This window comes from Diadema setosum, chromosome 17, assembly GCF_964275005.1.
Source record: "Diadema setosum chromosome 17, eeDiaSeto1, whole genome shotgun sequence".
NCBI classification, from domain to species: domain Eukaryota; kingdom Metazoa; phylum Echinodermata; class Echinoidea; order Diadematoida; family Diadematidae; genus Diadema; species Diadema setosum.
In genome coordinates, this window is record NC_092701.1 from 23273967 (window position 1) to 23301667 (window position 27701).

A 27701-nucleotide genomic window follows, 5' to 3' on the forward strand; every position below is an offset into this window, starting at 1 on the left:
AATAAACGAAAGATTACATGCTTACAAACTGTGCCTGTAGAAAAAAAAAATATGGTGATGTTGGGGATTGGAACAAAATAATATTGGATGGCATTTAAAGATATCAACAGCGGTTTGCCGATAGTGAAAATAGATCTATATAACCGAGAAACATATTACATTGAGTATCTAAATCTATTAGATGTACTGATATTGTATCGTTACAATTTGTCCTTTTATGTGTGTTCTTAACTTCCTGAAGGCTCAATGCACAAAATTTTCAACGTCCAGTGTTTACAATAATGCATTTATGTTAGTTATATTCTTTGCGAGCTTTGTCATCTGTACATTGAAGTTATTTTTCACTAAATACTCACACTAAATTTATGTACACGCGCGCGCATATATATATATATATATATATATATATACGCGTCCACACACACATACATTATATATATATATATATATATATATATATATATATATATATATATATATATATATTGAAACAATTTCTTTGCTCAAAGTTTTCGCTATATATATATATATATATATATATATATGTACTTATTTACTTATTCATTTATTTACACTGGACAGTGACGTGGATCATCTTACATCATTTTTCGTCTGAAAGTTCACACGCACCCGTTTTACATGAACGTAAGTGACAACAAAGATTCTTTTACCTCTAAAACACTTTAGTATGTGTATGTGTATAATATGTTCGTTAGTACTGTGTGTGCGTGGGGCTGCACTTTTGTTGATGATGGTGATACGCTCGGGGATACATAACACCGGTCATGTATCGTTATATGTCCGTTCGTTCAGATAATTCTCATTTTCTGTTATAAAGAATGCTACCCAAATATATACATGTATGTGAATTGAGGAAAATCAGCTTTTTTTTTAACAGAACTGTCCAAGAAGCCTGTTACGAGAATGCTTGCGTTTCGTTTGATATTGTGTAATTACCGTAGTGCAATAAGTAAATAGTGCATAATTATGTAGTGTATATGTATTGATGGTTGTGTGTGTGTGTGTCCCTACTTTCACAATTTCTCTCGCCCTGACTCTGTTCTTTCACATCTTTCGACATCCACTGCAAAACAATGAAAACGGCAGATAAAAGACATAGTAAAAGTTGATTATTATTTGGCATATTTATTACAGAAATTCAGCGACATGCTGTTACAAAAATATCAATTACAAAAGAGATGTACACAATGCATATTGCATTTACTATTACAGAGTTCACAGTTCCAGCCCATGATGTGTACTGCAGTCATCGGTCGTCATACATCCACATGTGAGTCGCAGGTAGTAAAGTCTCTGATACTTAGTCCATCTTGTAAGCTTTCATCACGGCGCCTCTGATGCTGCGGTAGTACCTCAGCATGCCTGCCTCGTTGAAGTGAACTCCATCCTGCATGAAGAGCTTGCTGTGGTTCAGGGCGAAGGAGCGATGCCGCCAGAAGTGGACGTTGGGTAGGTTTTCCAGGAACTTGGCGAGGAGCCGGTTGGTGTCGTGCACGGCTGCGTTGAAGTCGGTCTTCCACTTGGGGACGAAGAGCCGGGGGATGATGCTGCAGACGAGAACGTGACGGACTCCAGGAATGCGAGCTATTCGGAGGGCAAGATCTAGGAGGGCGGTGACTGTGGATTCGGTGGTTGCACCTAGCTCGCAGAGATCATTAGAGCCGAGATCGATGACCACAGCGTCAGGCGACAGCTCCCAGACGAGATCGAGCTGCGATGAGGCTGAGAAGACGTTACCAGGCTGGGTATATCCGACGTCGTGAAGGAAGGCGAGTACAGAAGACTTCTCTAGAGCCAGGTTGTTTCGAGTCGGATCCCGCTCGATGAAGCCGTTAAGGCTGCCAATGTAGCTGTGGCCGAGGACCAAAACGACAGGTGGTTCGCGATCGGACTCGCAGCTTCCAGTTGAGCTTCCAATCGACATCGCATTGACTTGTGTTCGAACTTGAGGATAGGCGTGAGAAGCAGGGTACAGAGTTCTCGATGCACTCCTCGATAGGGGAGACGGTACTCAATGATGGTGAAGATCGATCTCTTTCGAAGTTCAAGACGAGTTTGATCCAAATCACCATAAACTCTCAGCTATTTAAATGCAACCCCAAGGTGAAATCCAGTTTCCCGCCATCGTTCTGATTGGTTTATCTAACGCACCAATAAGCGTAGAGTGGTTTGACACAATAGGGAAAGTCATCCTATTGTTATGTAATTAACTCGATCGGAGAGGAGCGGAGATGCGATCCCGTGGACCAGCGTGGAACAATAGATCGCTTAAACGGTTCGGACAATAGAGGGGCGAGCAGATCTGGGTTCGTGGAAGACCATGGCACGCCGAGAAGAGGACTATCGTAATGAAGTACTGTACATGTATTCCATCAAGACGTCACGGATTCGCCCGGACCTATAGCTGCATGGTTTTACTGAAATACAGTATTGCACATTACACTTTCAGAAATCGTGCGTTGTACCTCTTTTATCATCGACTAAAACACGCACAAAAAATAACAAACAACAAACACACACACATTTTCACATACTTAAAAAAACTTATTGAAAAAAGCAAACAAACAAACCGACACAAACATGCTCACACTCTTTCCCCTTTCTTTCGTAGTTCCTTACCAACATCCGGAGGACTTTTAAAGAATTCACTATCATTTTGCAATTGATTATTTTAAAACCATGACATCATGACAGAGGTTCGATCAGGGGTAATAACATCGGCTCCCAATCTAATTCCAAGATATTTTTCATCCCAAATGAAATCCACGTTGCTATAGAGGTACATCTTGCATCTTATGTACTCTAACCATGCAACGTGATGTTGATTTAAACCAAGCTGCAAGCAGTGTTGGTGCAACATAATTATGCTACAAAAATAAACTGCCATCACTGAGAAATAAGAAATAAAGTCGACAGTGCCGATATCGAGAGTATATGTGTATTGCTCTTACTGTTCCAGTATCACTTGTCTTTTATATCCTAGTTTAGCGATGTCCATGTATGATGACATAAAACATTATTATGAAAAGAGAGAAAAGGTCCACAGTCGTTTGTTCTTTCTCTCATTTTGATCTTCCTGGGTTACAAGCTCTACCAACTGGAGATGCAGTTGACAAGTTTTTAGCTCAACTTCAACCAAATCCATTGGAGATAGCAACATGATGCATACAGGGTCTCTTTGTCACGAAATGACAATTTCGTGACGAGATCACATTCATCACAATTCTGTTGACGAAATGAATTATGTTGACGAAATGACAAAAATTTCGTCAACGAAATAGCAACATCAGCAACGAAACGACAATTCAGTAACAAAATTGTTATTTCGTCGACGAAATACATACAGCTCTATTTTGTTACGAAATTGGGTCTTCACGAAATAATATCACTTCGTTGACAATTAGCTTATCATCGAAGTTAAGGATCACCGTCTGAACGTAACTATTGAAACCTTCTGTAACAGTGTGAGTTAAAAGAATAATTTTCTCCCCAATAGATGAATGAATAAAAAAGTAATTAGAAATGAATACACATATCAGATTTTCAAATAGGCCCTACATATACGATTGTACAGGAAATAGAAACTCTTCATGGACCTGATTTTTTGGTTATAATAACTGCAAGGTGTGAATTAAGAATGACTTGGTTTATTGCACTCGCTGACGAGGGTATGAGACAAAATATCGCAACAATCTGGAGTTTTCGTATGTATTCCTCTCTGAAAATCGATTCATTTTATTGGATAAGTATAATACAAAATACATGTTTACACATGTTGCTGAACCCATGTTCAATATTGATGGCCTTTAAAGGTCGTGAACAAGTATGTGCATGAACTAGAGAACACGAAGTCCCTGAATTAAGCATTAATGGTGATTTCTCAATCTTGAAGCAACTGCCTTGTCGACTGTTCAGACTTGATTGACGGTGAAGTCACGCTATACATCGTATTCTCCTCAAGACCATTGTCAGTGTCTCCTCAATAGCTTACGCATGCACCCCCTCCCCCAATGAGCTTTGCCCAGTGGGTATGAATTCTATAGGCCTAGCTGATAGACAGGTATCAACCTCTCCTATTGTGATCCAATTAACTAATTGACTTACCCTATCACCGGGGGAAGCGAATAAAAAAGAGGATGAGACAATAGGGAAGTGCAAGAGACGCGAGATCATTACACCTACAATACCAACTATGTCGCACTGTTCGCTTCTTTCAATTTATGGAGACTTATACTTCTCTATAGGTGTAGGACTCACCTGAAAACAGTAAACTCATTTTTGGAGCTCATTGCGTCATCAATAGCACCTCAGAACAATAAAACATGAAAGGTGGGAAGGAGAGGTTTTTTGGGAGATGTGTAGGGCTAGTGCAATGTATATACTACATGTACATATTACCATGGAGGTACTATAGCTACCTCCTTGGCATTTCTATTTTTACAAATAACTTCAACAATATCTTTACCTTATCTAAATTTATGAACGTTCGCGTGTGACTGTTTGGGAAGGACGTTTATTCGTGAGTACTAGGGTGTCTTTGGTAACGATGCAAATACAAATGCACTGAGTAAGACTTCTCGCCTGGCACCTCCTTTTCTGTGTACGAAAGTATAGCATGTTTTTACAACCTTTCAAATTCTTGCGTCGAGATGTTTTTATTGAAATTGATTGACAAATTGACGTCGATGGAGGGCAACTTGTCAACCACTTGCAATAAATTATGTATGCAATTATTTACTACATCGTATTCGTTTTCATCGAGCTTGCTCTATACACATATTTCACTACTGACGATATGTATATATTATGTGTACTATGTATACATAATCATACATGTATAAACATAGAGCTGATGTATGTATGTGTGTGTGTCGGTGTGCATTGTGTGTGTGTACGTTTGTGCTTGTACTGCTACTACTTCATTTTGGAGTTTCGAAATCTTTATGTTCATATAGGGCCTACATCCGTACACAAGCTTTAGTCGTCACAAAAGATGAAGAAAAAAAAAAGAAGAAAAAGAATAAGAAAAGAGGAAGAGAAAGAAGAAGAAAGAGGAAGAAGTTCTTCACCAGCATTACCATGATCAGTGAGATAGGTGTCCAATCGCACTTCAGATGTTATTCAAGTCATGGCCTTCTATTTCAGTAAATTAATTCAAAATCAATCATATTATTAAATTCGTCTCAAGTGTGACTGCTAACGACAAATTGTTGTATGTCAGTTCTGAAGGAAAGAAAAAGTTAGAGGAAGAAATGCACGGACAATTACCATCTGTACTGTCCGGTATCTCGCGTTTAAATTCAGTTGTAGACGTAGGGACCTAGATGGCAGTTTCGTAGCAACAGAATTCGGTGAGGTACTTTCCGGTGAAAGTAAAGACAGGTGCGAGTTCGGTGTATTAGCAGTTGAGCTCAGAAACCGCAATTACGAGAACCGGGCTTAACTTTCACTTTGGCTTTCAACATACGAGTCTGAAAAATACATATTGGACTAATGCTTTTAAGATATATGTTTGATTACCTGTTCAGTCAGATCCGTTTGATAAAATCCTTTTTAAAGCTGTGAACGTCAACAGGTTAATGCTATATTGTTTAACTATGAAAATAAAAAATAGAGAAAATATTATGATTGGTCTCAATGTCAAACATCATGGAAAAATAATCTATATCATTAGATTAGATTTACCGCTTTTAATCTCAATAATGAACACAACAGACCCAAACTGGTAATGTCGGTTGACCTCACACTCCAGCACAAATACTCTTTTAACGATCAATGGAGTCAGCTGATATCGGTCCCACGAGTTTACACTCTGCACACTCAAGATTAGACAGTGCTTCGATGAAATGTATTCAATCTTTATGAAATATATTTTATTAACGAATAGAGGTACAATAGATAATGAATGAAAAGACAGGGGACATTAGAAAAAAAGAGAGGAATAACACAGAACATTTTTTTTTTTTGCGTCATATTTTGATATATGACTCGCCAGATCAACTGCTAATATCAACTGCTTATTGATCCGATAATAGGCATCTTTGAATGATTCTGACTTTACTCGGCTTGCCTCGTCAGAGGTCATGCATAATGGAGCAAATACATGTATAACAATTCAAAATCTCTTTTACCACCGGAAAATGAAAGCTAAGGTCAGGTTTGGAAAATTTGTAATAAAGTAAAACTCCAATAAAGTCACCAATGTTCACACGAGCAATGTTCTTTGTCCGTCATATATAACAATCTTGAATTTTCTTCAGAACAACGTTCTCGCTGACATTATCCTGCCTCAACACCCCTAAAATGGACATCATCCCGCTTAGGTGACAAGTTGATGTTGCTTACTACTGTATGTATTAAAAAAACTCGCTTCTAGAAAGCTATGGAAGAAACGTTATGGCTGAAACTTATGGTCGGCGACATGTTAATATCGCTATACTCTGTCCAGTCCTGAACTAGTACAGGCTCTGCTAGGACAACTTGTTGAACTGTCAACATACAATACCACATCGCTCATTTCACCACTGCGAATATATCATACGCCATAATCCATGTATGCAGTTGAGGTGAGCGTTGCTTCCGTGCGTAAACTGTCACGTGATCGCTGAACTTTTCGCACAGATCCGCCATGGTATGTTCTGCACGTGACGTCATTCTTGAGAACATGGCGATCGTTGGATGATTGGTGTGGTTGATTGGGTGATATTTACTAATGTCCTGTTTAGCATGATTAGTTTGGTCATGTCTCCATCATTTCCACATCGTCTGCGGATTTCTTTTTCTTCGACTTGGGCTGCACTTTTCGGCTAGGTTTTGCTTCAACTTCCACTTCAACATAAAAGAGAAATGAGAACAAGAAATATTGTATTGTGAAAGTCATGAGTTCATGGACAACGATGTTTACGAAGACAAACTCTGCACGAACAAAACACAGAAGTATGAAAGAGGATTTTTAAAAGTGGATGTAGAAAAATTTCTTTCTTTCAATCAAACACCACACAAAATCAAATTCAAAGGGCATACAGATATATTAGTGTTACTTGATGGGGAAACGAGTCTGAAAATTCTGTATAAATTCATACAGTATACGTTACATTACTAAATTCTTTACGACTGCATGTGGGATTTTAGAGAGAGTGGTGATTTTGGCAAACGCAGTAAGAGATGGATTGTATGGAAACAAGGACATTATTAAATATGTGGGTTTTTGTTATGGCTCGTTCATTTTTTCTTTTCGCTTTTGTTTTGGCCATACATGTACCACGCCTTACCTGCCATCTCACTCGCTTCTCTCTCCGCGTGCATCCGGGCCTTTTGTAGCTTTCGAATCTTCTTGGCCGAGAGCGTTGCGTTAGCTCTTGGGTTTTTCCTGAGAGAGACAGGGGGGGGGGGATGGTGGGAGAGTAAAATGAGAGAATCAGAATTGTTCCCGTGTCACCGAAGTAAAAGTATAAAAGTATAAAAGAGAAATATTTCTGACTCCATACAAAATGAGGGGCTGATATCTAAATGCTGCATTAATAGTTTATTTTATTTCATCCTATCAATGCATGTTTGAATGAGATTAGCTCCTGGCTATATTAATTGGAAGGATCAAGAGCAGCCAAGGATACAATCTTGATCGATGAACAGGCTCTGACCTACAGCATTGGTCCGTAAAAGTAAAGTAAAGTAAGTAATGTTTGAATGAGTTTCCATGTATTCATCTCTCTGTTCACTTTTCTATGCACACAAGTGGCAGATCCAGAGGGGGCGCACCAGGCGCGCGCCCCCTCTTATTTTTATTTTTCAAAACAAAAGAAATAAAAAGAAAAAAGTGGGGGAAGGGGTGCGTGCGCCCCTTTTAATTTTGTAAAGGCGCCACCCCTTTACAAAATTCCTGGATCCGCCCTGCTAATTGTATTTGTAAGATGACACTGTCATGTGACGGATGACGGACCAATAACAACTCTCGATACAGGGAGTGAATTGGCAGCCAAGAAAGCATTCAACGTATCCTGCATGCACATATGATAACTTGACTGATAAGTAAAAAGAAAAAAGTACATACTGTATTCATCTGCTGCTCTGACACAACTACCAGATTCTTTTAGAAAGAAAACGTGATCCGTTCGTCACAATCGTCTCATCACCCCAATATACTAACGAAGCAAATACTGGCAAGCTGTTTCTTATATCACCCCACCCCACCCCCCACTCCGACCCGGGGGGGGGGGGGAATGCAGCTCAACTACAAGCATTTCACATAAAATCATATCATTTTATCTCTGTTGGGTGTATTGCAATTTTTATGATATTATACTATGCAATCTACAGATTTTAAGACCGACTGCATATTTTCGGTTTCCAGCGATCATATCCCATTTGGGGCTACCCCAAAAAACACTATTAACTTCAGCAAATCATGTATAATTTTTGAAACCGCAGATCTGACAGACCTTACCTCAAAACTTTGTTCACGTGTTTTGTGACGACTTTCCCTTCCGTTGCCGCCCTCTCCTGGTCTCTTTTCGCATCGAGTTTCCGTAGCAGTGGTGGCTTAGAGGGCGCTCTTAATCTTTTCAGTGTCTTCTTAGGTTTCGGTTTGAAAGGCGCTCTCTGCAGTTCAAGAAAACACACGAAAAAGAACCAAAGAGCAGTTACCTCGGTAAGTCAGTGAAAAATAATAAGTGCATGTAGACAAGACAAGAAAAGACAAAACAAAACAAAACAAAACAAAGCAAAACAAAACAAAACGAAACAAACCGTTATGCAGACGGCCAAATTTATCTCCACAATATAGGAAAAGGGAACGTCATAATCATAATACTTGTATGTATTCCCCCATTGCTTGTTGACTGATTTGATTGCATGTTCTTTGTATTCGTTTCAGCGCGAAAGAAACTATCTAAATGTAGGAAAATGAAGTATACTGTTAAGGAAACATGTACATACTGATATGTGTGTGTGTGTTTCTCTCGAATATGTAAAGTGCAAACATAAATCAGGTATAGAGCAACGATTTTAGGACAGATGTAAAACAAAATGAGGGGTACATACATGTACTAGATATCACAAGACAACACACAGTATAGAAATTACCGGCAAATACGAAAGTCGTGTATCTATTATTTAATATTATCATTAATATCATATTAGTTATTTCTTCTTGGGAGTTACTTATTACAGTGAATAATCTAATTGTTTCAGGAGTTTTTGCCTTTTTACACCACCAACAATTATTCATTACATTAGTCCCTCTATGCAGCTTGTGATATCATGGTTGCTATATGTTTTTCGTTGGCCATTAGTCCTTGTCAGGCATCCACCTGCGCCGCTAATGAAGGGGATAGAACGAGACACTCATCTAACCAACTAATTGGATAATTAATCAACATGGCATCATTGCTACTGGATGTCCATATTGTTGGCTATATTTGATGCTTAAAAGGAATGATTAATGGTTGACAGGTCTACACACGCATGCCGAAAAAAAAAATATTAACGGATTCGTACTCATCAGTTAATTATTGGCACAAAGTTCATGTCGCGATGAAACACTGCGAAATAATAGTGTCAATTTATGATACAACTTCAGCCACTGCATAATGGAGAAGCGCAATGGACCACAAGATACAGTTGTTTTGTTAAATATTTGAATCGCATCCTTGAATAAAGTTGACGTACGAACAATCAGTTTAGATTCCTGAAGTGACAGGGTGAAATTTAGTGCTTTCACTAATGATCCCAAAAGGACAATGATTCGAAAGAAATTAAAACACGCGTTATTCAGAAGAAGTCAGTGTCCATAGATTGTTATCTATATGTATACATGTCACTATACCAAAGAGAAAACCGTAACCATATACACGCGCCTACATACATAAACATACACACATACACGCAAAAACACGCAAAAAAAAAAAAAATACACAGTCCATTTTCAAATGTTTGCATGTTATGTTTACGGCGTGACAACATCTATAAAGAGGAGACAATTTTGTTTAGCGAAAGTCGCATTTCAAGATTACCAAAAGGCAAATCTACTATAAAGAATTAAGAAGTAGATAGGCCGATATGTGAAATAAATAAATAGAATAAATACGCAAATGAATGAAATAAACGAATACGTAAATTATTAATTTAATGAATACATGAATGCATTAATGACTGAATAAATAAATGAATAAATAAATAAATATAAAAGTTGACAGCAAAATACAAAGACCTTGATTAAGATTCTTTCCAAATCTCGCTCATGTTCAATCGTAAAGATTTCTACGAACATAGGCCTGTAGATATAGCCAAGATTATCTTTTACTGCAAAGTATCCAATTCATAATTTTCCTGTCTTTGTAATGTTCTCTAAAAGCTATATCATTCAAAACAAACAGACCAACCAAACAACAAACAACAGAACAAACAAAACACATTAGTTCCGCGGGTTGTTTGAGGCCCCCCTGGGCAACACCTTTATTTGTACAAACTATACGTCATATCAATCATAATGATCCCCTCCCCCCACTCATGATTCCTGTCCAGTTTGGTAAAAAAATTCATCCACATCTTTCCAAATCGAAGATAGAAAAGTGAACAAATTTATGGAAGACGGACAACATACATCGACGCCGAACGCCGAACAGTATTGCAGCAGCTCACTTGTGCTATTGGAATAGTCCTTCAATTTTTACTATTGACTATTTGGACATTCTCTGCTCTATTTGGTGAACGAAGGCTGTTGTTGGCAAAATAATGCAACCAACAAGGTGCGACAGTTTATTCCATTGTCTTTCTTGGAGAAAATTAACGAAGCGTGACAATGTATTATACGTGTTCTGCTAAAGTATGTGATGCAGTGCGTGCATGAGTGAGTGAGTGAGTGACTGTGTGTGTGTGTGTGTGTGTGTGTGCGCGCGAGCGTGCGATAGAAGAGGTAACGATTGTATTGGGCGGTTTGAGTGAGAAAACAGCGGGTCTGTTTACTACTACGTCATAAAGGGCTAAAAGAAACCGCAGCCCCTCCCATCACTCATCTGTGTTATTGTTATTTGTTTTTTAATCTTTGTTTGCTTCAGGATACAGGTAGCTGAAAAAATGTCAGGTTTGGCGACACTTTGCGCGATTTCTACATGGCTCAATCAAATACTTTTTCCTTCCAAGCTTTCTGATTTGACACACAACGCACACGGACAAAGTTATCACAAACACCCATGTGTACTATCTCTCCGCACAAACGCGTGCGCGCTCTGTAAGCCGAGGTGCAAATACATGTAGCTCGTTACCAGGATGCATGTACACGACTTGTATTTACACCTCTTTAAACAGGCGTTTATCAGGATTGGAGCCAGAAATGGAACCTGGCAGACTGTACCACCTTCATAAGAGCGCGAAACACGAACAACCTGACATAATCATACACCTCGAGCAAGACTCATGTTTTCTGCGACGATATTTCTAAGCCTAGATGCGCGATGTCTTCTTGAAAACAAGTAGGTGGCCTACATTCCGTAAGGTCTCTTCCCTATCATCCCTTAGCCTGGAGACAGTTTATGTTCAGGGCATAAACGTGGATTATACGCCATCCTTTCACTTTGGTTCTGATATTAAAGTATGTTATACAGCGACACATCCGCTTTGAAATTGAAAGTGACATGTTCGCCAGAGACTTCGTGGCATGCAGTATTAAGACAACAAACATCATTTTTCTGTGCAATATTGCCTGCTTACTACAGGATTCGATACATACACGAGGAGTTTATCATACTGTAAGATATGTGCCTATTCCATCTCCACGTTTTGACTATTCAGAGCATAGTTATAATTGTGCAAACATATCAAGATGACAGTAAACTGCAACTAAAAAATGAGAGACCGCGTGATCATCATAATCTGTTGTATGCTTGTTTATATCAAAAAGAAAAATAAAAGTGTCACGCAATAACTAATAAATTTTCACGTTGCCCTTGCTTTCACTTTTCTTTCATTCTATATATTCACTGCATGAACCACTGTTTGAAATTGTCCTCAACAGATTTTGTCCACTTGTCGATATCCGTCGCTCCGATAAACTGCAGCGGACCTCTACCTGTCTGGTCGCCGGTCGCCTCCCCATCACCCACTCTAGAGTTGCCCCATCAGCAAACCCGAGTGAGTCCAGACTCAATGGTGTGTGAATCCACCAGTATTTACATTATTTTGAAATCTATGCAGTGAAAAGAAAGATTTAAAACGGACGGAGCCAAATCTCCGCGAGCAGAACAATTGATGTTGAGTCGATCGCTCCATGGTTTTACGGACCGCGATACACAAACGATTTGCGTTTCGGCGGTTACTGAATGCTTACGATGATCCAATTGCAATCGGGGCAACGAACTTTTTATGGCGGGTGCTCGAGCGAACTTTGAATAGAAGCGGCCTCGTACACGCGTATTGAACAAATCTCCAGACGCCCTCCTTGTTACAGGTGCTTCTATTGTGCCATTAATGACAGCTTGTACCAACCTATCGTATTTCTTGTTTACCTCGCATATTTTAACAAAGTAAAGGAGAAACACGTCCATCGGAAGTCAATATAAACGTCAGGGCTGTGCATAACTCACTTGCGAATCACTATCATCATTGTTATAATTATGATTATTGATATTTTCGCGATAGAAACTACAGCAGGATCTCATTCCACAGACGCAGTCCAGTGTGAAGTGTGTCACAATATTTGATGTGGTGCATTGTCTCCATCATTCTACACGCCTGAGAAACACAGTCGCGGGAGCAAGAATCGAGCAAATCGTTGTATTAAGATCTCCCATCAGAGTTGTACATGTATATGATTTATGGTGTATACAAAGCAGACTCGTCTTTTTGACACCTGACTACGAAGGGTGAAGGGGTGACCTTTGATGAGAGGTGCGATGACGTGGGAAGGTGACAAGATGGATGAAGATTCCCGCGGGATCGGGACAGAGCCGTCATCGGTAACACATGCGAGCAGAGTCATCGTCGGGCTCGTCGTCGCTTTCGTTTTTGTCGTCCTCCGAAGTCGCAGCGTTCGATTCCACCTGAAGTACTTCGCGTTCGGAGGGATATACTTCTTCTTCGGTCTCATCACGATACCAATTCAGTTGTTCAACCCATGTGACCCCAAGTCAACCAGGTGGGTTGAAAAATCTGTGTATCCATATGTTTAGTTTCTGTATGTATGTGCGGTGTGACACGCTTGTTTGTCTGTGTGTGTGGTTTTGTTTTGTTTGTTTTTTCTTTTGGTAGTTTATAACAGTAGCATATGGTTAGGAAATGTATAGTTATGTTAGCTAGGGAGCTGATTGTTTTGGGTATGGGTTTTATTTTAGATATAACATACTTCCTCTTTTTTCCTTTGGTAATTCACGCACTAGGCCTACATGTATTGCTATTTCATTTGTTATATCGAAAAAAATGAAAATGTATAATCATTACAGTTATCTTTAAAAGAATTATTCTTTTATGTTTGTATTATACAGTAATACCGAAGTGAATTGATGGCTTTTGTATTATTTGACTGGAAGTGAATAAATATCATTTCAAAAAAAAACAAAAACAAAAAATGAAACACCTAGACAGCGAGTCGGGCACTCCCTCGAATTTCTGCGAATTCTCTATAAATCATAACAGGTCCACGATAGGACTACACTTTTTGTTGTTGTTGAAGCAATAAAAACGTATGTAGGCCTACATGGAATTATTATTGGATTCGCTGCCTTCGAGTGCTTGCAGTACCATAAAATGAATTTCTCACCAATTGTTGCAATTTTCGCCAAAACATGTGACTGCGGTCATGACCTGTATGTCATCATTTCTGCGCTGTATAAACAACGTCCTGCATGTTCAGTCCTATCATGTTGAACTGTTCAATGTATAAATTATATGCAATGATGGCACGATTGTTTTACGGTTTGATCCTCGTCGACAGAGGTTTATTGAACTGGTCATCAATCATAGAATCAAGAGACGTATAGAAACTTCAAAGTTTCCAAAACGTTCGAATATTCGACTTCAAACAATGAAGCTGCATTATACTATAGATGTATACTAGATGTATACTACTAGATGTGCTTTATAAAACACAAGCCAACATACGGTTGGATGTGACCTGCTTCATTCTCATTCCAAGAACACTGCATTATTATAAACATGTCGATAAATCATGACATGAGTATAGACGTGATACGTTGATACAGTGCAGGTGTTTCATGGCAAGGCCCCAAACACCCGCACCTAGAATAACTTGTTAACCGGTTTCACACGAAGCATCTTATTCCAACAGTATACCAAGTACAACATGAAAACAGACATATAACAAACACATTAAATGATATATAATACACGCACACACATACATGCCGCAGACATGTACGCACAACTCAAACATATACAAATTATTACAACACGACAGTTACTTTCGTGGAAACTCGGGCTCTGAGAGTGCAGAATTGCATCATGTATTTAAATCGCTAGACCATCACACAGATGACACACAATAGACCATCACAAACGTTGTCATGGCTTCTGGACCGGTAACTGAGAAAGAATTTTCTTTGCGCTAAAAGCCATCGACCCATGACGCCAGTTTTCACTGTTTTGTTCGGGAGACGCTTGAATAAAAATAAAATGTATCATTCTACTGAGTCTGTCCGAATGTTTTAGACTTCTCTTTATCTTGCAGAACGCGGAAGAACCCAAATGTCCTCAAGTGATCTTCAACGAAGCCGTGAAAACCTCTTCTAATGTAGTGTACCTGCCATCAGATAATGCAAAATTGATATAAGCAACTACGTATATACGGGCATAGGGCCTACAGAAACACTACAGTCGTTACACGAAACGCTACTATAGGCATGGGTGATCAAGCTCTTTTTGGAATAACACCTCGCCAGTCATCATCTCATCAAATTTGCCTTATTTTCTGCATCATGATTATAACACACACACACACACACACACACACACACACACACACATATATATATATATATATATATATATATATGTATATATATATATATATATATATATATATATATGATGTTTGATTTTATCTCATCATGATAGTGTTTTATTCCTTTAAATGTAAAAAAAAATACAGTGTTTCATTTTCATTCCGTCATTGTTGATAAATCTCTCGGCAAAATTCTCATTGAAAGAGAATATAATATATATACACAAAAAATCCCACTATGTGTATGTGCTCTGCCCATGCCTTAACAACATCTCCAATGACCTGCCTACTATAAAAAGTACATGTACATGTATCTTGCTCTATAGGCCTATAGGGTTTATACTTCAGACGCAATATTTCTGACTTTCGTAGTACATGTGACTGACGTCTTCTCATAATAAACTTTCGATTTTATCTTCCGTTTGCAGTGTACTGAAGTAATTTTAATCGTGTATTCTTTCCTGTGAGTGGTTTGATGTTCAGGAAGTACTTTTGACTGAAATCAAAAGATATGTCATGCAGCTTGCCATGATCTCGTGTTGCGCTGGCACGGAAAATGCAACAAGACCGTCAGGACTGTGTGTATGTAATGTGCGGTATAATAGGCTATAGTGTATAACAAGCTACGGAAGTTTCATCCCGATGTACTACTATACTGAAAAGCATTGCAATCTCTGATCAGGTATTTTTGGTTTAATATTAACTACTTAAACTGCCAGACAAACTAGGGTGCGAATTTAGCAATGTGGAGTGGTGTTCGAAGTCACTCAGAAATGACTTTATGTGTAAACAGTCAGTCACTGAAAGTTCACTGACCTTGCACTAATTATACCCGACTGGATGATGAACCAAAGAAATTGCGCTGATAAAGGCTTATCTCTAGATTCCTTGTTTAATGAGATCACGATTCTCCCCATGCAAAGTAAAATCATGCGTTAAAGGCATTGTTTACCATTTGCAGATGAAACAAAATCCTAGCTTTAGTGCTTCAAAATAGTTCTAAAATGTGAGTTAGGGATAGAAACAACCAATGTAAAAAAAAAAAAGTTAATCAGTATAAATCAATGTTAAGTATTGTTAAGTATACAAAATGTGAACAATAGTTATGATAAAATTGTTCCTAGACTAAACCGTCTACAGTTATGGTTTAGTGAGAAAAATAGTGATATATCCTTATATTCAAGGCTTTATTGCAAAGTTTTTATATGGTAGGATGTTTTGTGATACAAATGACCTACGCATATGCATCAATAACTCAAACATTTTTTGAATCACAGCTCCCAGTGGTAAACAGCACCTTTAAAAAGTCTTCTGTATCGAAGTATGAAAACAACCAATGGACAGCAAAACTCGCAACCATACACAAAGCTGATTATATTTATTGACCCCAAACATGTCTATAAACTTCGCAGTAATATTAGCTGAATGCTGACGTCGCATATACTTCCCAAAAAGCCCAAATATTTTTTTTTTCTCCATCCCGGCGCCACTTCTACGGAAACATCTACTGGCTATACAGCTTCAGCAATACAATGTTAGAAGAAAGTAAAGTACTGACATCTGAACTGAAATTATTAAAGCTTGAAGCTACAACATGATCATGACTTTCAAACTCTACTAACATGTCTAATTGTTATGAAACTTTCAATATTCTCTTTCTGATTATACATTGTAGCTGCTCAAACGACACATAACAGCATACATCTTAATAAATGCTAAAGAATCATCGATATCCACATTCCATCTACCCGCAGTTTCTCATGATAGTCTGCCTTATGTTTTCTTGTGTCTTTTAAACAATCACTTCCGGCATAGAGTGCCGCGACTGTTGGTACAGCGGGTGCAGGCACCGCTCTTCGGGATCAGTGTCACCGCTCGTGGGCTGGAGAACTACCCCAAGGGGTCATTCGTCATAGTGTGCAACCATCAAAGCTCGCTGGACTGCATAGGTATACCATGATACTAATGCGTTACCATGGAAACGAATGTAATTAACAAATAGTAGATATTATGTAGATACGTAAGCCATCCAAGTTTGTGTGGACATATCTTATAACAGTTGTAACGAGAGATAAGCGAATCGTATGTTTGGGGGGAAAGTCAAGGCGTGAAAAAAGAAGATATACATTCTCTCCGAAGTATCTGTAGGCTTCCTTTCCAGTATCGTGTTTTGTTTTTCTTTGTTTGTTTGTTTGTTTTTTGTGCAACGTTAACTATACAAAGGATTCCCTTGGAAATGTAAATACGTGAAAGGAGTGTTTAAGCTGTGCAATGAATACACACACGAAAAATAAAGCATACACAACTGTTTTGGCTGTCAACGATACTGCGATAAAGATTTAACTAGGATCTTGCCGTAATCCCGAGCGGAATCAAGAATTAAATGAAATCGTAGGCCCGAATTCACGAAGGTGGTACAAATGAAACCATGGTCTAAACCATGGACAAAAACCATGGAGCGCCAAGTGTCGCATGGAAAATTTCGTTACAAAATCAGTCATTTCGTCGGTGAAATGATTATTTTGTAACGAAATGACAACATTTTGTAACTAAATGAACATTTCGTCCACGAAATGATAATTTCATTATCGAAACGGTCATTTTGTCGACGAAAATGACCAATCCTGTAACGAAATATTCCGTGCAACACTTGGCGCTCCATGGTTTTTGTCCATGGTTTAAACCATGGTTTAATTTGTACCACCTTCGTGAATTCGGGCCATTGTGTCTGGTAGAGAGGAAATCTACCTATATCAGAGACGGTACTTTACCGACTGACATTTTAATTTTAATAGTCAAAATTTCGAAAAGCGCTTTAGTGTTAATGCTTCACTCTTGGAAAGATTACTCGACAGAAACAGCGACCCAAGTTCACGTGTTTTATGTTTTAATGCAATGCAATCCAATTCAATTCAACTCAACTCATTTGAAATAGCAAACTTTTTGGGTATAATTAAAAAAATCAAACAAACGCATGTTAAATAAATACATACATGTATATATATATATATATATATATATATATATATATATATACCGTATACTTATGTACCCCCTAAAAAAAAATACAACGGTACCCTCCGCAACAATAGCTTTAAAAATAGTGAATCAATCCAAATACATGTACAATTTCAGGGTATGAAACTATAATATAACTCATTGCCCACATCTTACAGAAAACCCCATTCGATTTGCTTCAGTGGTCAAAGAGAAATACGGAATTTTGTTGAGCACGTCAGAAATCTCTTCCCTGCAAGTTCTGTCTATTGTGTTCACACATTAATTTGCGTAAGTGCTAAACGAAGAATCAGACTCATGACATTCTTTACAACAATCCACATGTCTTTGTGACCGCTTAACCAAACTGAATGGGGTTTTCTGCAAAATAGAGCTAAGATGCTATATTTTAAGACGCTGAAGTAGCATTTAGACGGTTTAATATTATTGGGTGTTATCAGTGCGAAAGGTGGATTGTAATTTTCTTTTGAGACATACTATATTTATATCACAGATATTATGACACCATTTGTTCGAATTCATGAAGTTAGGCATGTATTGTCAGGACAAGATACTTTGTGGTTTTGTAAGCATTCAATACCAGGAATGTGCATTTTTAACAGCGCGGACAATGACAACAGCTAGAAACCGCAAACAAAATAATGTGACGTATTGTACATTGTTCCGAATAAATACACAAATGGATAGCGATAGAGGGCGTGGTTCAGACAATGTTCTCGATAGAGAGTGTGCGCCCGTGTTTCAGATGCACAGCTTCCAGATCTTTTTCTTTGCAGGCGTGATGGAAATCTGGCCTGAGCGCTGTGTGATCCTAATGAAGAAAATATTGAAGTACGCCGGCCCGTTTGGTCTCGGTGCCGTTTTGGCGGGAACAATCTTCGTGGACAGGAGCAACCAAAAGAGCGCGAAGGAAACGCTGAAGCATGCCGTGGAAACTATTCACAGAAAGAACGTAAGCATTTCAAACTATCATACACTGTGGTTAAATAAGGAACTCATGCTTTAAAGGCATAATTTACCCTTTGCAGATGAAACAAAACCCAGCATTAGTGCTTTACAATAGGTCTAAAATGTGAGTTAGAGATAGAAACAACTACTGTAAAAATTTGAATCCATATAATCGATGTTAACTATTGTTAAATACACAAAATGTGAACAATAGTTATAACAAAAATGTTTCCAGACTAAACCGTCTACAATTATGGTTTATAAAAAAATACTGATATCTCCTTTTATTTTAGGCTTTACTGCAAAAAATTGATATGGTAGGATGTTTTGTGATACAACAGACCTACACATGCATCAAATGTGATATCTTGAAAATGTTTTAAGTCACTGCTCCCAAAGGTAAAAACGACCTTTAATCGTGTTTCCAGTTTGAAAGATACGGGCCATCACAGTTATGAAAATTTATAGTGCACGTGACGTGGTAGGGGACACTGACAGGTGGCACAAGATAATTATGCACTGGTGTCCAGAAAATCTCTTTACTTAATATTTAAGACTTTGGCCAAAGTAAAGTTGACAGTCAGTAAAATCGAATTTAGACCATTTGTCAACCCACATTAGCATGACATCGTATTGTGTTTCGAAGACGAAGTGGCAATTTTTTTTTTCGTACAGAGCACACCTAAAGTCCTAATATAGAGACAGTCAGAAGTGTCCTCTCTTGCATAAATCAATATATCATTAGCAATGCTAAATGTCAATGACTCATTCATGTCGCCTAATGACCTGTTCAACAGGACATTAATATAATCGAATTTATTTGAAACTGGAATCCTCCCACGTGCCTCTATCAAACCAGTTGAATGACCATTCAGATATTAATATCACGTAATTCTCTCTCATATAATCTTCCGCATCAAAAGGGCACACGTGACATAATATTCAGGTGATTCTTTCTCACTGTAGAAAGAACTTCTAGAAAGGCAATTTCTTCATTACTGAAATCAATATAATAGCAGATGAATTTATCCATAAATCATATAAGTGATCTTTCTCGATACATAATGAATACTGGAAATACAGTATCTTCATGCTTGACCGTCATGTTCTTATACTTTTCTTTTTTCTTACGCAGTACCGAATCCTGGTTTTTCCCGAGGGGACGCGGAAACTGTCGTCCAAGGCCAACTTAACCGACCCCATGTTGCCCTTCAAGAAGGGTGCCTTTAATCTAGCAGTCCTGGCACAGGTAAATTCAGATGCACGAAAAGGCAATCGATATAATTTTTTTACTATGGCCATAAATTGAAACCGCAACGGCGTTTAAAATTCTAACGCATGCTCAGTTGTGCTTGGTAGGTTTGGGGTTGGATGAAAATTTGTCCCCCCCCCCCCCCATCGCCGACTCGAGGCTACAGAAAGTACGACTGCTAACCACTGCAAATCTGGTACATTAAAAACATTTGCCATAAACAGGCAAAAAATCACATCAAGCATGCCCAAATTGAATAAAATAAAGTCATCTTAAAAACATTTTATCACATTTTGACAAAGTAAAAAACGTACTGAACATCATGAAAACATGAAGTTGGTAGCTTTGCTACTGGATATCCGTTAAGATTATCACTGGATGGGATTTCTAACTGAATTCTAACTAAATATTATCAATGCGTGTGTTAAATTATGGAAAGGTCTCAAGTTATTGTTTCAGTGGTATTCTCGTCGCGAAAGCACATAATGTAGTCGAATTTTGATTAAAATAAATCACAAGGGTAAAACGCTTCTTGAAATTATGATTGTGGAGTTGGAATTCCAGGCCAATTTAACAGCATTGTATGTGTGTTTAATCCTGGAAAGGTTCCAATTGTTCCAGTAGTATTCTCGTCGCAGAAGCACATCGTAGACTTCAAATCGCACACATTTACGTCAGGTGAGAGAATTCGATTACTTCCAAGATCACGCCCTCTTCGACACATTTGCTATAGACACATCTGGGTTCAACCGGATTTTTTTTTTAACGCTTTCTGTGCTAATGAGAAATGTGCACAACTTTTACACACATAATATTATGTATGGACAGGAAATGATTACGTCATCAGCTCTATGAACTTTGAAATTAGACAGAATGTAAAACAGAAGAATACTTACCTTCATATATACGATCTGGACTGGCAAATAGAATCTTGCTAACAAAAGACAGGTATTCATGACTGGCAAGAATTCCCGATAATCAGTTTTGCCATAAATCTACCGTGACGTAAAGCCTCGCGATGTTCAATTTTCAATAAAACAATGTATGATGTTACAAATGGACAACGTAAAGTTATCTCAATAATGACGCAAATGTGTATCGAAAGGAAACAAGGGTCCATTCGAGTGAGCTGTCGGAAGCCGATGTACGATTATGACACCTCGATAAATATATCTGGCCAAGTATTTATGTTGTGGGACTTATTCTGAGGCAATTTGGCAGCTGAAAGTAAAATGCGTCTCTCCATGGGATGCATGCACCATCCCTCTCACATGAATCGCACAGCAAATCAATCTTCTGGCCATCACATCGCATTTTTTGTTTGGCATTCAGGTCACTACACTGCCAAGGTTCTCCCTCCCGTGTCGACAGAGGGCCTCACTCTGGATGACGTGCAGGAATTGAGCGACAAGGTTCGCGATCAGATGATCGATACTTTTCGACAGTTGGAAGAGGACACCACCAACAAAAATGACTGAATTTGTCCGAAGCAAAAGATCCATCAGAAATCAAAGTCCATGACGCACAAATTGGGGTCTCGTGTTTCTCTTGTGCGAAAAGACACTCCTAAGCAGTTTCGTCCGACTCGTACATTGGTATACCGCCCTCTGTTTGTGGACATCGAACAACATGTCATCATTGCACAATGCTGATGCACACTGTACCAAGTTGCACTTGTTGGACTTGTAAGTCCGTGACATTACGTCAAAACATTTTACTGTATACTGAGTACATGCTTTATGGCAGTTGCAATGTCAACTTTCAATGTCTGCTCGAATTTCAGTGACGTCATCACAAGCTCTACCAGGGCAACTGCATCGTCTGCAAGGCTAACGCCCTTTACTTACGACTCATCATCTATACCTCAACCACGTCTTTCATATTTCGAAGTCGCGATCGTATTCCGGTATGGTCTACATTTTAGACTGTTCCGGCCTGTTTACATCAATGAATTTCTGGCCACCAGTTAGACCGCCATCTACCACAATATATAGCACGCTGCACTATGACTGGTTGCTGCGATATCAAGTTATGAGAAACTTTGCATAGAATCTTAAAAGTTTGGAAAATTAAGTAATTCCAGCTAGTACGTTCTTGCTCGGTTTTGATGACTAGCTTGTATATCTGTATCTCTATCGATTTCTCTCTCTCTATGTTTGCAGATTCCTTAGAGAATCGATTTTCATAAAGTTATTCAAGGCATTTTTGTTGTTGTTGCTGCTATTACGTCATAATGGGTAGAGCAGGTAGACACTCGAAAATGTCTCGGGTGTACAAGGTTGACTTGCTGACGAACTCGCAGAAACTCTGGGTGTGTGTCACACGATGGGTGTTGTAAGTTTTCCCATAAAGGAAAGAGGGAGCATCGTTAATTTGGCGGTCTTTACTTTTTATCTATTTTTTTTTTTTTTTTTTGGGGGGGGGGGGAGACAATTTCAGTAGGAATGTCACAAGCATCAAGAATGCAGTCACTCACTGGGAAGATGATCATAGGAACGTAGAGGGCGTCCTAGCATATAATTCATCCATTGGACAGACACAATGGGAGACGCGCAATATGTATCATAATCTACGCAACAGCTGAGAAATACAATTTAAATCCACAATGAATCGTCCGATGAGCCATAGACACGTAAGAAGTGCGATTAAATCGAAAAGCAACTTACGCAAAGAGACTGCAGCAGTTTAGACATGTTATAAATGCAAACGTTAAGCATTCATTATGATTTAAGATATTTTACATTGTACTACTAATTGCTGAAGACAGTGGTGTTTTGTATAGTTCTCAATACAGGTTTCATATGAAATTAAGTCGTCAGTTCTCTGTATCTGTATCATGTGCATGTCAGGGCAGGGGCCTGTTTCATAAAGAGTTACGTTTGATCTTTACGCTCGATTATTGAGCGTAACTCAGCGAATCGAGCGTAAGATCATTCCTGATTTCAAGTTTGTTTCATAAAGATAATTACGCTTGATTTAAAGCGCATATTATGTTAAGGCAGATCGAACGTAACTTTTTTTTAATCGTATTAACCGAAAGATCAATCTTATGATCAATCTCTACGAAACAGGCCCCAGGAGAGAACACCGATTCTTGTGTAACATGCGTGTATGTCTCCACGAAGGCACCTTGCCATCTCAAACGACTTTAGCCTTTCACTTCTTTTTCTTCCAATGCTTTAAATGTTCCCGTCAATCAGTCCATGATGATCGTGGCCAAAAGCAAGCACAAAAGGCGCGAGTATGATTGGACTGCAGAGCTTTATTGTTGTGTATATGTACTATGTTTTGCTGTGTTTCTACTTGAGTCATAGTTGCTGTACTAGTATATTATTAAACACTCTGCGTGATAGATTCTGTGTGATAGTGAAAAACTGAACAAAGTAGCGTTTACATTCTGAAATCTTCGTTTTAAACTTGCGAAAATCAGTGATATGTACTAGGTATATTGAGTGCACCATTAATGCAAAGAGTGTAAAGAGATAACACGGACTAAAACGTAGTGCTCCTGGTGATTGTAAGCTGGAAGTCTCTATGCCAATTCAGTATAATCTTTTCAGTGTGTCTAGCTCGTGAGTTGAATAATACGTCAATCATGCAATATTGAAATGGGAAATGCAATAAAGAAAACGTATTTTTAATTAGAGAAAAGGTAAATAGAGTCATCGAGCGATGGGTGCTTTTCATCTACCGAAGTGCATATCGTTTGATTCTTATATTATATGGACTTGAACGCCATGCTTTATACAGTTGCATGTCGTAGAGAGTGCGTCCAATTATCATTGGCCAATAAATCTATTTCGTGAATGACTCACTGAAGACTGAACTCTAACTGCAAAGAAATAGTAGAATTTGAAAATATCACAACAGTGAATATTTGATAAAAGAAAAGCGAATGAAAATTAGGGAGTTATAAAATTGTGCAAAGCTTTGCGACTTTTCACAAAACAGTTCTTGAACAGTCAATATGAATAAGCAAAAATTGAGGGATGGGTTCGCTTCACAGAAGTTTACTTACCGTATGATATCTTGTACACAAAATCAGGAATTTCCAGGGTTCTGTCCAAACGCAGTTATGCCCCATGTACTCTGAACTCCTAATAATCATATCCGACTGATCATCATTTTGAAGTTATTCAGCCAGATATTACATTATGTTGGACACCTTTATCGCAGAATATATATATATATATATATATATATATATATATATATGTATATCTTTTTTTTTCATGCGAAACTGAGGCGATTACATCATCAGCTCATTTGCATGCATACCGTCATTCTTGACATTAAATCATGTGTTATTCTTTTAATTTTTTGCGAGATACCAAGAGAACAGTTATGAAATAGTATACGCATGTACAGAGCAAACCATTCTAAGAAGAATTCAAAGTTTATTTGATAAAAATCGGTTTTGGAATGAATGAAACATCCAAAAACAAAGTAAAACAAAGCGATCGTAATAAAAGATTATTCCCACCTTCAATTAGAATCGCTCTGTTTTGGATATCAGCCATTTCAAAACCAATTTTTATCAAATAAACGTTGCATTCCTCTGGAATTACATGTTCTTTCATACTTCATAAGAGATTTCTCATTATCTCATCAAAAAATGTTAGAAACCTGAAGTTAGGTCTCAACCAAAACTCGACAAAGTGCGATGCATTCAAGGCAATTGGATGACATCACACGGAGGTGTAGCAGAACCATCACACAATGTTCTCACTACCTGGAAAGGAGTTCGATCTTATTTCAGTATATATATTTCCAGTTTTCTGTATACATTCAGACGTTGGTTGAAAACTACCGATAAATTTTCATGCAAGTGATAACGTCTATACATTTTCGTTCATATACGTTTTCGCCGACTATACACAAGCCAAGAGATGGCGCGATTCCAAGAACTGCGTCCAGAACTAGACTACTCTAAATGAGAAGGGAGGGGGATTTGGGGGCCGGGGGAGGGGGACGGGACGGGAACGAGGAGGGGGTCTGGTGAGACTCGAGAGCAAAATACCGATTGTGAAGCTATAACAAGAAATCCCAGGGTAGCTTCCTGCCCTTCTGCACGACTTGACTTTAGTTTCGTCTACACTTCCTGAAGGGGCATATCAGCTGAGAGGTGATGGAGAAAGACACGGGAATGGGGGGGGGGGGGGTGGTGAAAGAGAAGGGGGAGAGAGGGAGAGTAGGGGGGAGAGTAGGGGGAATTTTTACGGGAAGTCATCTTGAGCTAGCCAAAGGTTCTCCATAATAGCCCATAATGAGTCCACTACTGGGCTAATACGAACAACCTATACTTTCCTTCACAATACAGAGCTAACAGTACCTACAACATCAAGAGCATCGTCAACTAATGAAAGTTTGATACATTATAATTGCCCAAAAGTTGTAAAAAGAGATTAATTTACACACACACACACACACACACACACACACACACACATACATGCACAGACAAGCACACATACAATACAAACGTGATTCCCGCCCAAAGTCCCGCACATTAATAATGGAAGATATTCTGGCAGTGCCGTCGGAAGGCGCTATTCCTCCGCCGGTTTATTGGTCGTTTGCGCTCGCAAGCTAAGCGTTGCCATGGAAACCAGAGGAATTATGCATGATACCATTGCTTCCCCACCTTGTTCCTCCTGCAGTCTCGCGAAACGAAAAACCACACAACAGATCAGGTCAACGAAACGAAAATCTACACCACAGAGTAGGGACACTCGACACTATAATGGTACGTGGTTACAAGCAGTTTTTGTCCTGTTTCTTCGTTTTTGTTTTTGTTTTGTTTTTTGTTTTTTGTTTTTCAAGACGCTCAGTCACGCGTTTACAGCATTGGGCATATCGTAATAATAAATAAGGCCACTAGCCATGCACTTCCGTAACAAATGAAAACCCCACATAGAGAGAAAATAATCAGAAGGTCATTAAAAATGAAAATGACAACTCGACAGTATGTTGACGTGGTTGTGACGGGTAGATGTGTATGTGTCGTTCTAGCGTATCAGATTGTAATCCACACTGGTAGATAGCTGATATCAAAATGTCAGTAGTCGCCTACTCCTAACGCAAAACATTGCATTCAAACACTTAAACAATACGATGCCAACCCATCAACTTTGAACCCATGAACTTTGATGCAGAAATTCTAGTCTTGGCATCATTAAATTAGTACCTCTGTATGGATTTTAAAATGTATCGGAGAAATCCATTTAAATTTGCACACACACACACACAAGTAAAAACAGTTGACATTTAAAAGAAATGTAGATTATTGCAATCTTCGAGAATGACTTGATTTAATAATCAATTATAAATTATAGCATATCAAAAGGCTTCTGGAAATTTTGCCAAGGGGAAAAACACTTATACGGGAAATATAAGGGTTCAGATGAGAGATTTGTTTCCTTCAATATTGCTCCTCTTGAAACATTATCAATGAAATACAGTAACTCTTACAATCATTCATAGTTTTTCTTTCTTTTTTTTCTTCAGTCATTGCCAACAGCAGAAAACATGGTCTGGTAAGTTAAACCGATCGCCAATTCACACCACACAAATAAGTTAACAACGTTTGTCGTTATCTTTTATGAATTATCACCATCACAACTATCATAATTTTCAGATAAATCGATGAATGAAATTAATCTATACCCAAACAGTTATATGGCTTCTTTCAATGGGATGCTACGTCAAACATCTGAAACATTGAAAACAAAAAAAGATTGTCACAAATGGTGCTGAATTAGTGGCAGATTACTCGTATTTGGTTGATCAATACGACTATAGCTCAGTAACGACCAAATCATTTACATCCTCTTTGTATTTAATACGATATCACTGTCTTCAAGCTTTAATTTGGGCGGCCTCTACACTTTTTTTCTTTTTTTTTTGGATAATTCTTTCTTCGAATTTCGTTCAATTTCATATCACAGAAACAGAAATGTTCACAGAAACAAAAACAAAACATCATACAAAGACAATCTGCATTATACACAAACATTGTACAAAGTAACACACAGAATATACCCCATTCTCTCTCGCACGCACATGCAAACACACACGCAACACACACACAGAGATGTACAATTCAAACACACACACAGACAGACAGACAGACAGATACACACGTTTTCTCTTTACATAAACCCAAAACACAAAAACATGCTGAAGCTAATAGGCCCTACGTTATAATACATTTGGAAGCCGTGATGGACACACAATAGACTTGAACTGGCTGGTAATAATATACGGACGCACACAAACTGTACAGTCTCCGACAAAAAGAAAGAGATTGCATACAATCTCTTTGGATTTCGACAATGCAGCGTGCCACGGCTGTTATTGTACCACACGATCAGTAACGGCACTTATCCAGAGTATATACCAGCTGTCGTTTTTCTTTAACGCAAATTCGGTTCGCGCACTTACGAGCGAAGGTTTTGGACACCAATTTTAGTTTGCTCGTAGAAATACCTGGAAAAAATAGATCGATCGATC

General features: G+C 38.4%; 4 protein-coding genes across 5 annotated transcripts in view; 2 read left to right on the top strand and 2 right to left on the bottom strand.

The window, feature by feature from the left end:
- Positions 1–1145: 1145 nt before the first annotated feature.
- On the bottom strand, positions 1146–1945 carry LOC140241290 (uncharacterized). The gene has a single exon (XM_072321041.1). The coding sequence runs from the start codon at positions 1943–1945 to the stop codon at positions 1322–1324; it is 624 nt and encodes a 207-aa protein (XP_072177142.1). The 3' UTR covers positions 1146–1321.
- Positions 1946–5855: 3910 nt separating this feature from the next.
- Positions 5856–27701, bottom strand: part of LOC140240477 (uncharacterized) — a 60983-nt gene continuing 39137 nt past the window's right edge. For both annotated transcript variants that reach the window (XM_072320252.1, XM_072320253.1), the window contains exons 3-5: positions 8465–8619; positions 7293–7390; positions 5856–6849 (exon numbers count right to left, since the gene is read on the bottom strand). In XM_072320252.1, coding sequence (XP_072176353.1) covers positions 6761–6849; positions 7293–7390; positions 8465–8619 — 342 coding nt within the window. In that variant the 3' untranslated portion in view covers positions 5856–6760. The remainder of the gene's footprint in view (positions 6850–7292; positions 7391–8464; positions 8620–27701) is intronic.
- LOC140241075 (1-acyl-sn-glycerol-3-phosphate acyltransferase alpha-like) lies at positions 12909–21667 on the top strand. The gene is made up of 6 exons (XM_072320841.1): positions 12909–13150; positions 16787–16920; positions 18766–18941; positions 20073–20186; positions 20795–20867; positions 21522–21667. Exons 1-6 carry the CDS (start codon positions 12909–12911, stop codon positions 21665–21667), a joined length of 885 nt encoding a protein of 294 aa, XP_072176942.1.
- The window catches only part of LOC140241076 (1-acyl-sn-glycerol-3-phosphate acyltransferase alpha-like), a 37457-nt gene continuing 34878 nt past the window's right edge, over positions 25123–27701 (top strand). Inside the window, exon 1 of the mRNA XM_072320842.1 lies at positions 25123–25187. Within this exon, the coding sequence (XP_072176943.1) occupies positions 25123–25187 (65 nt within the window). The remainder of the gene's footprint in view (positions 25188–27701) is intronic.

Coding starts and splice junctions, on each gene's coding strand:
- LOC140241075 (XM_072320841.1), top strand. CDS start 12,909: ATGACGTGGGAAGGTGACAAGATGGATGAAGATTCCCGCGGGATCGGG. Junction 13,151..16,786: donor TGTGACCCCAAGTCAACCAG/GTGGGTTGAAAA, acceptor CTTCCGGCATAG/AGTGCCGCGACTGTTGGTAC. Junction 20,868..21,521: donor ATCGCACACATTTACGTCAG/GTGAGAGAATTC, acceptor TTTGGCATTCAG/GTCACTACACTGCCAAGGTT.
- LOC140241290 (XM_072321041.1), bottom strand. CDS start 1,945: ATGTCGATTGGAAGCTCAACTGGAAGCTGCGAGTCCGATCGCGAACCA.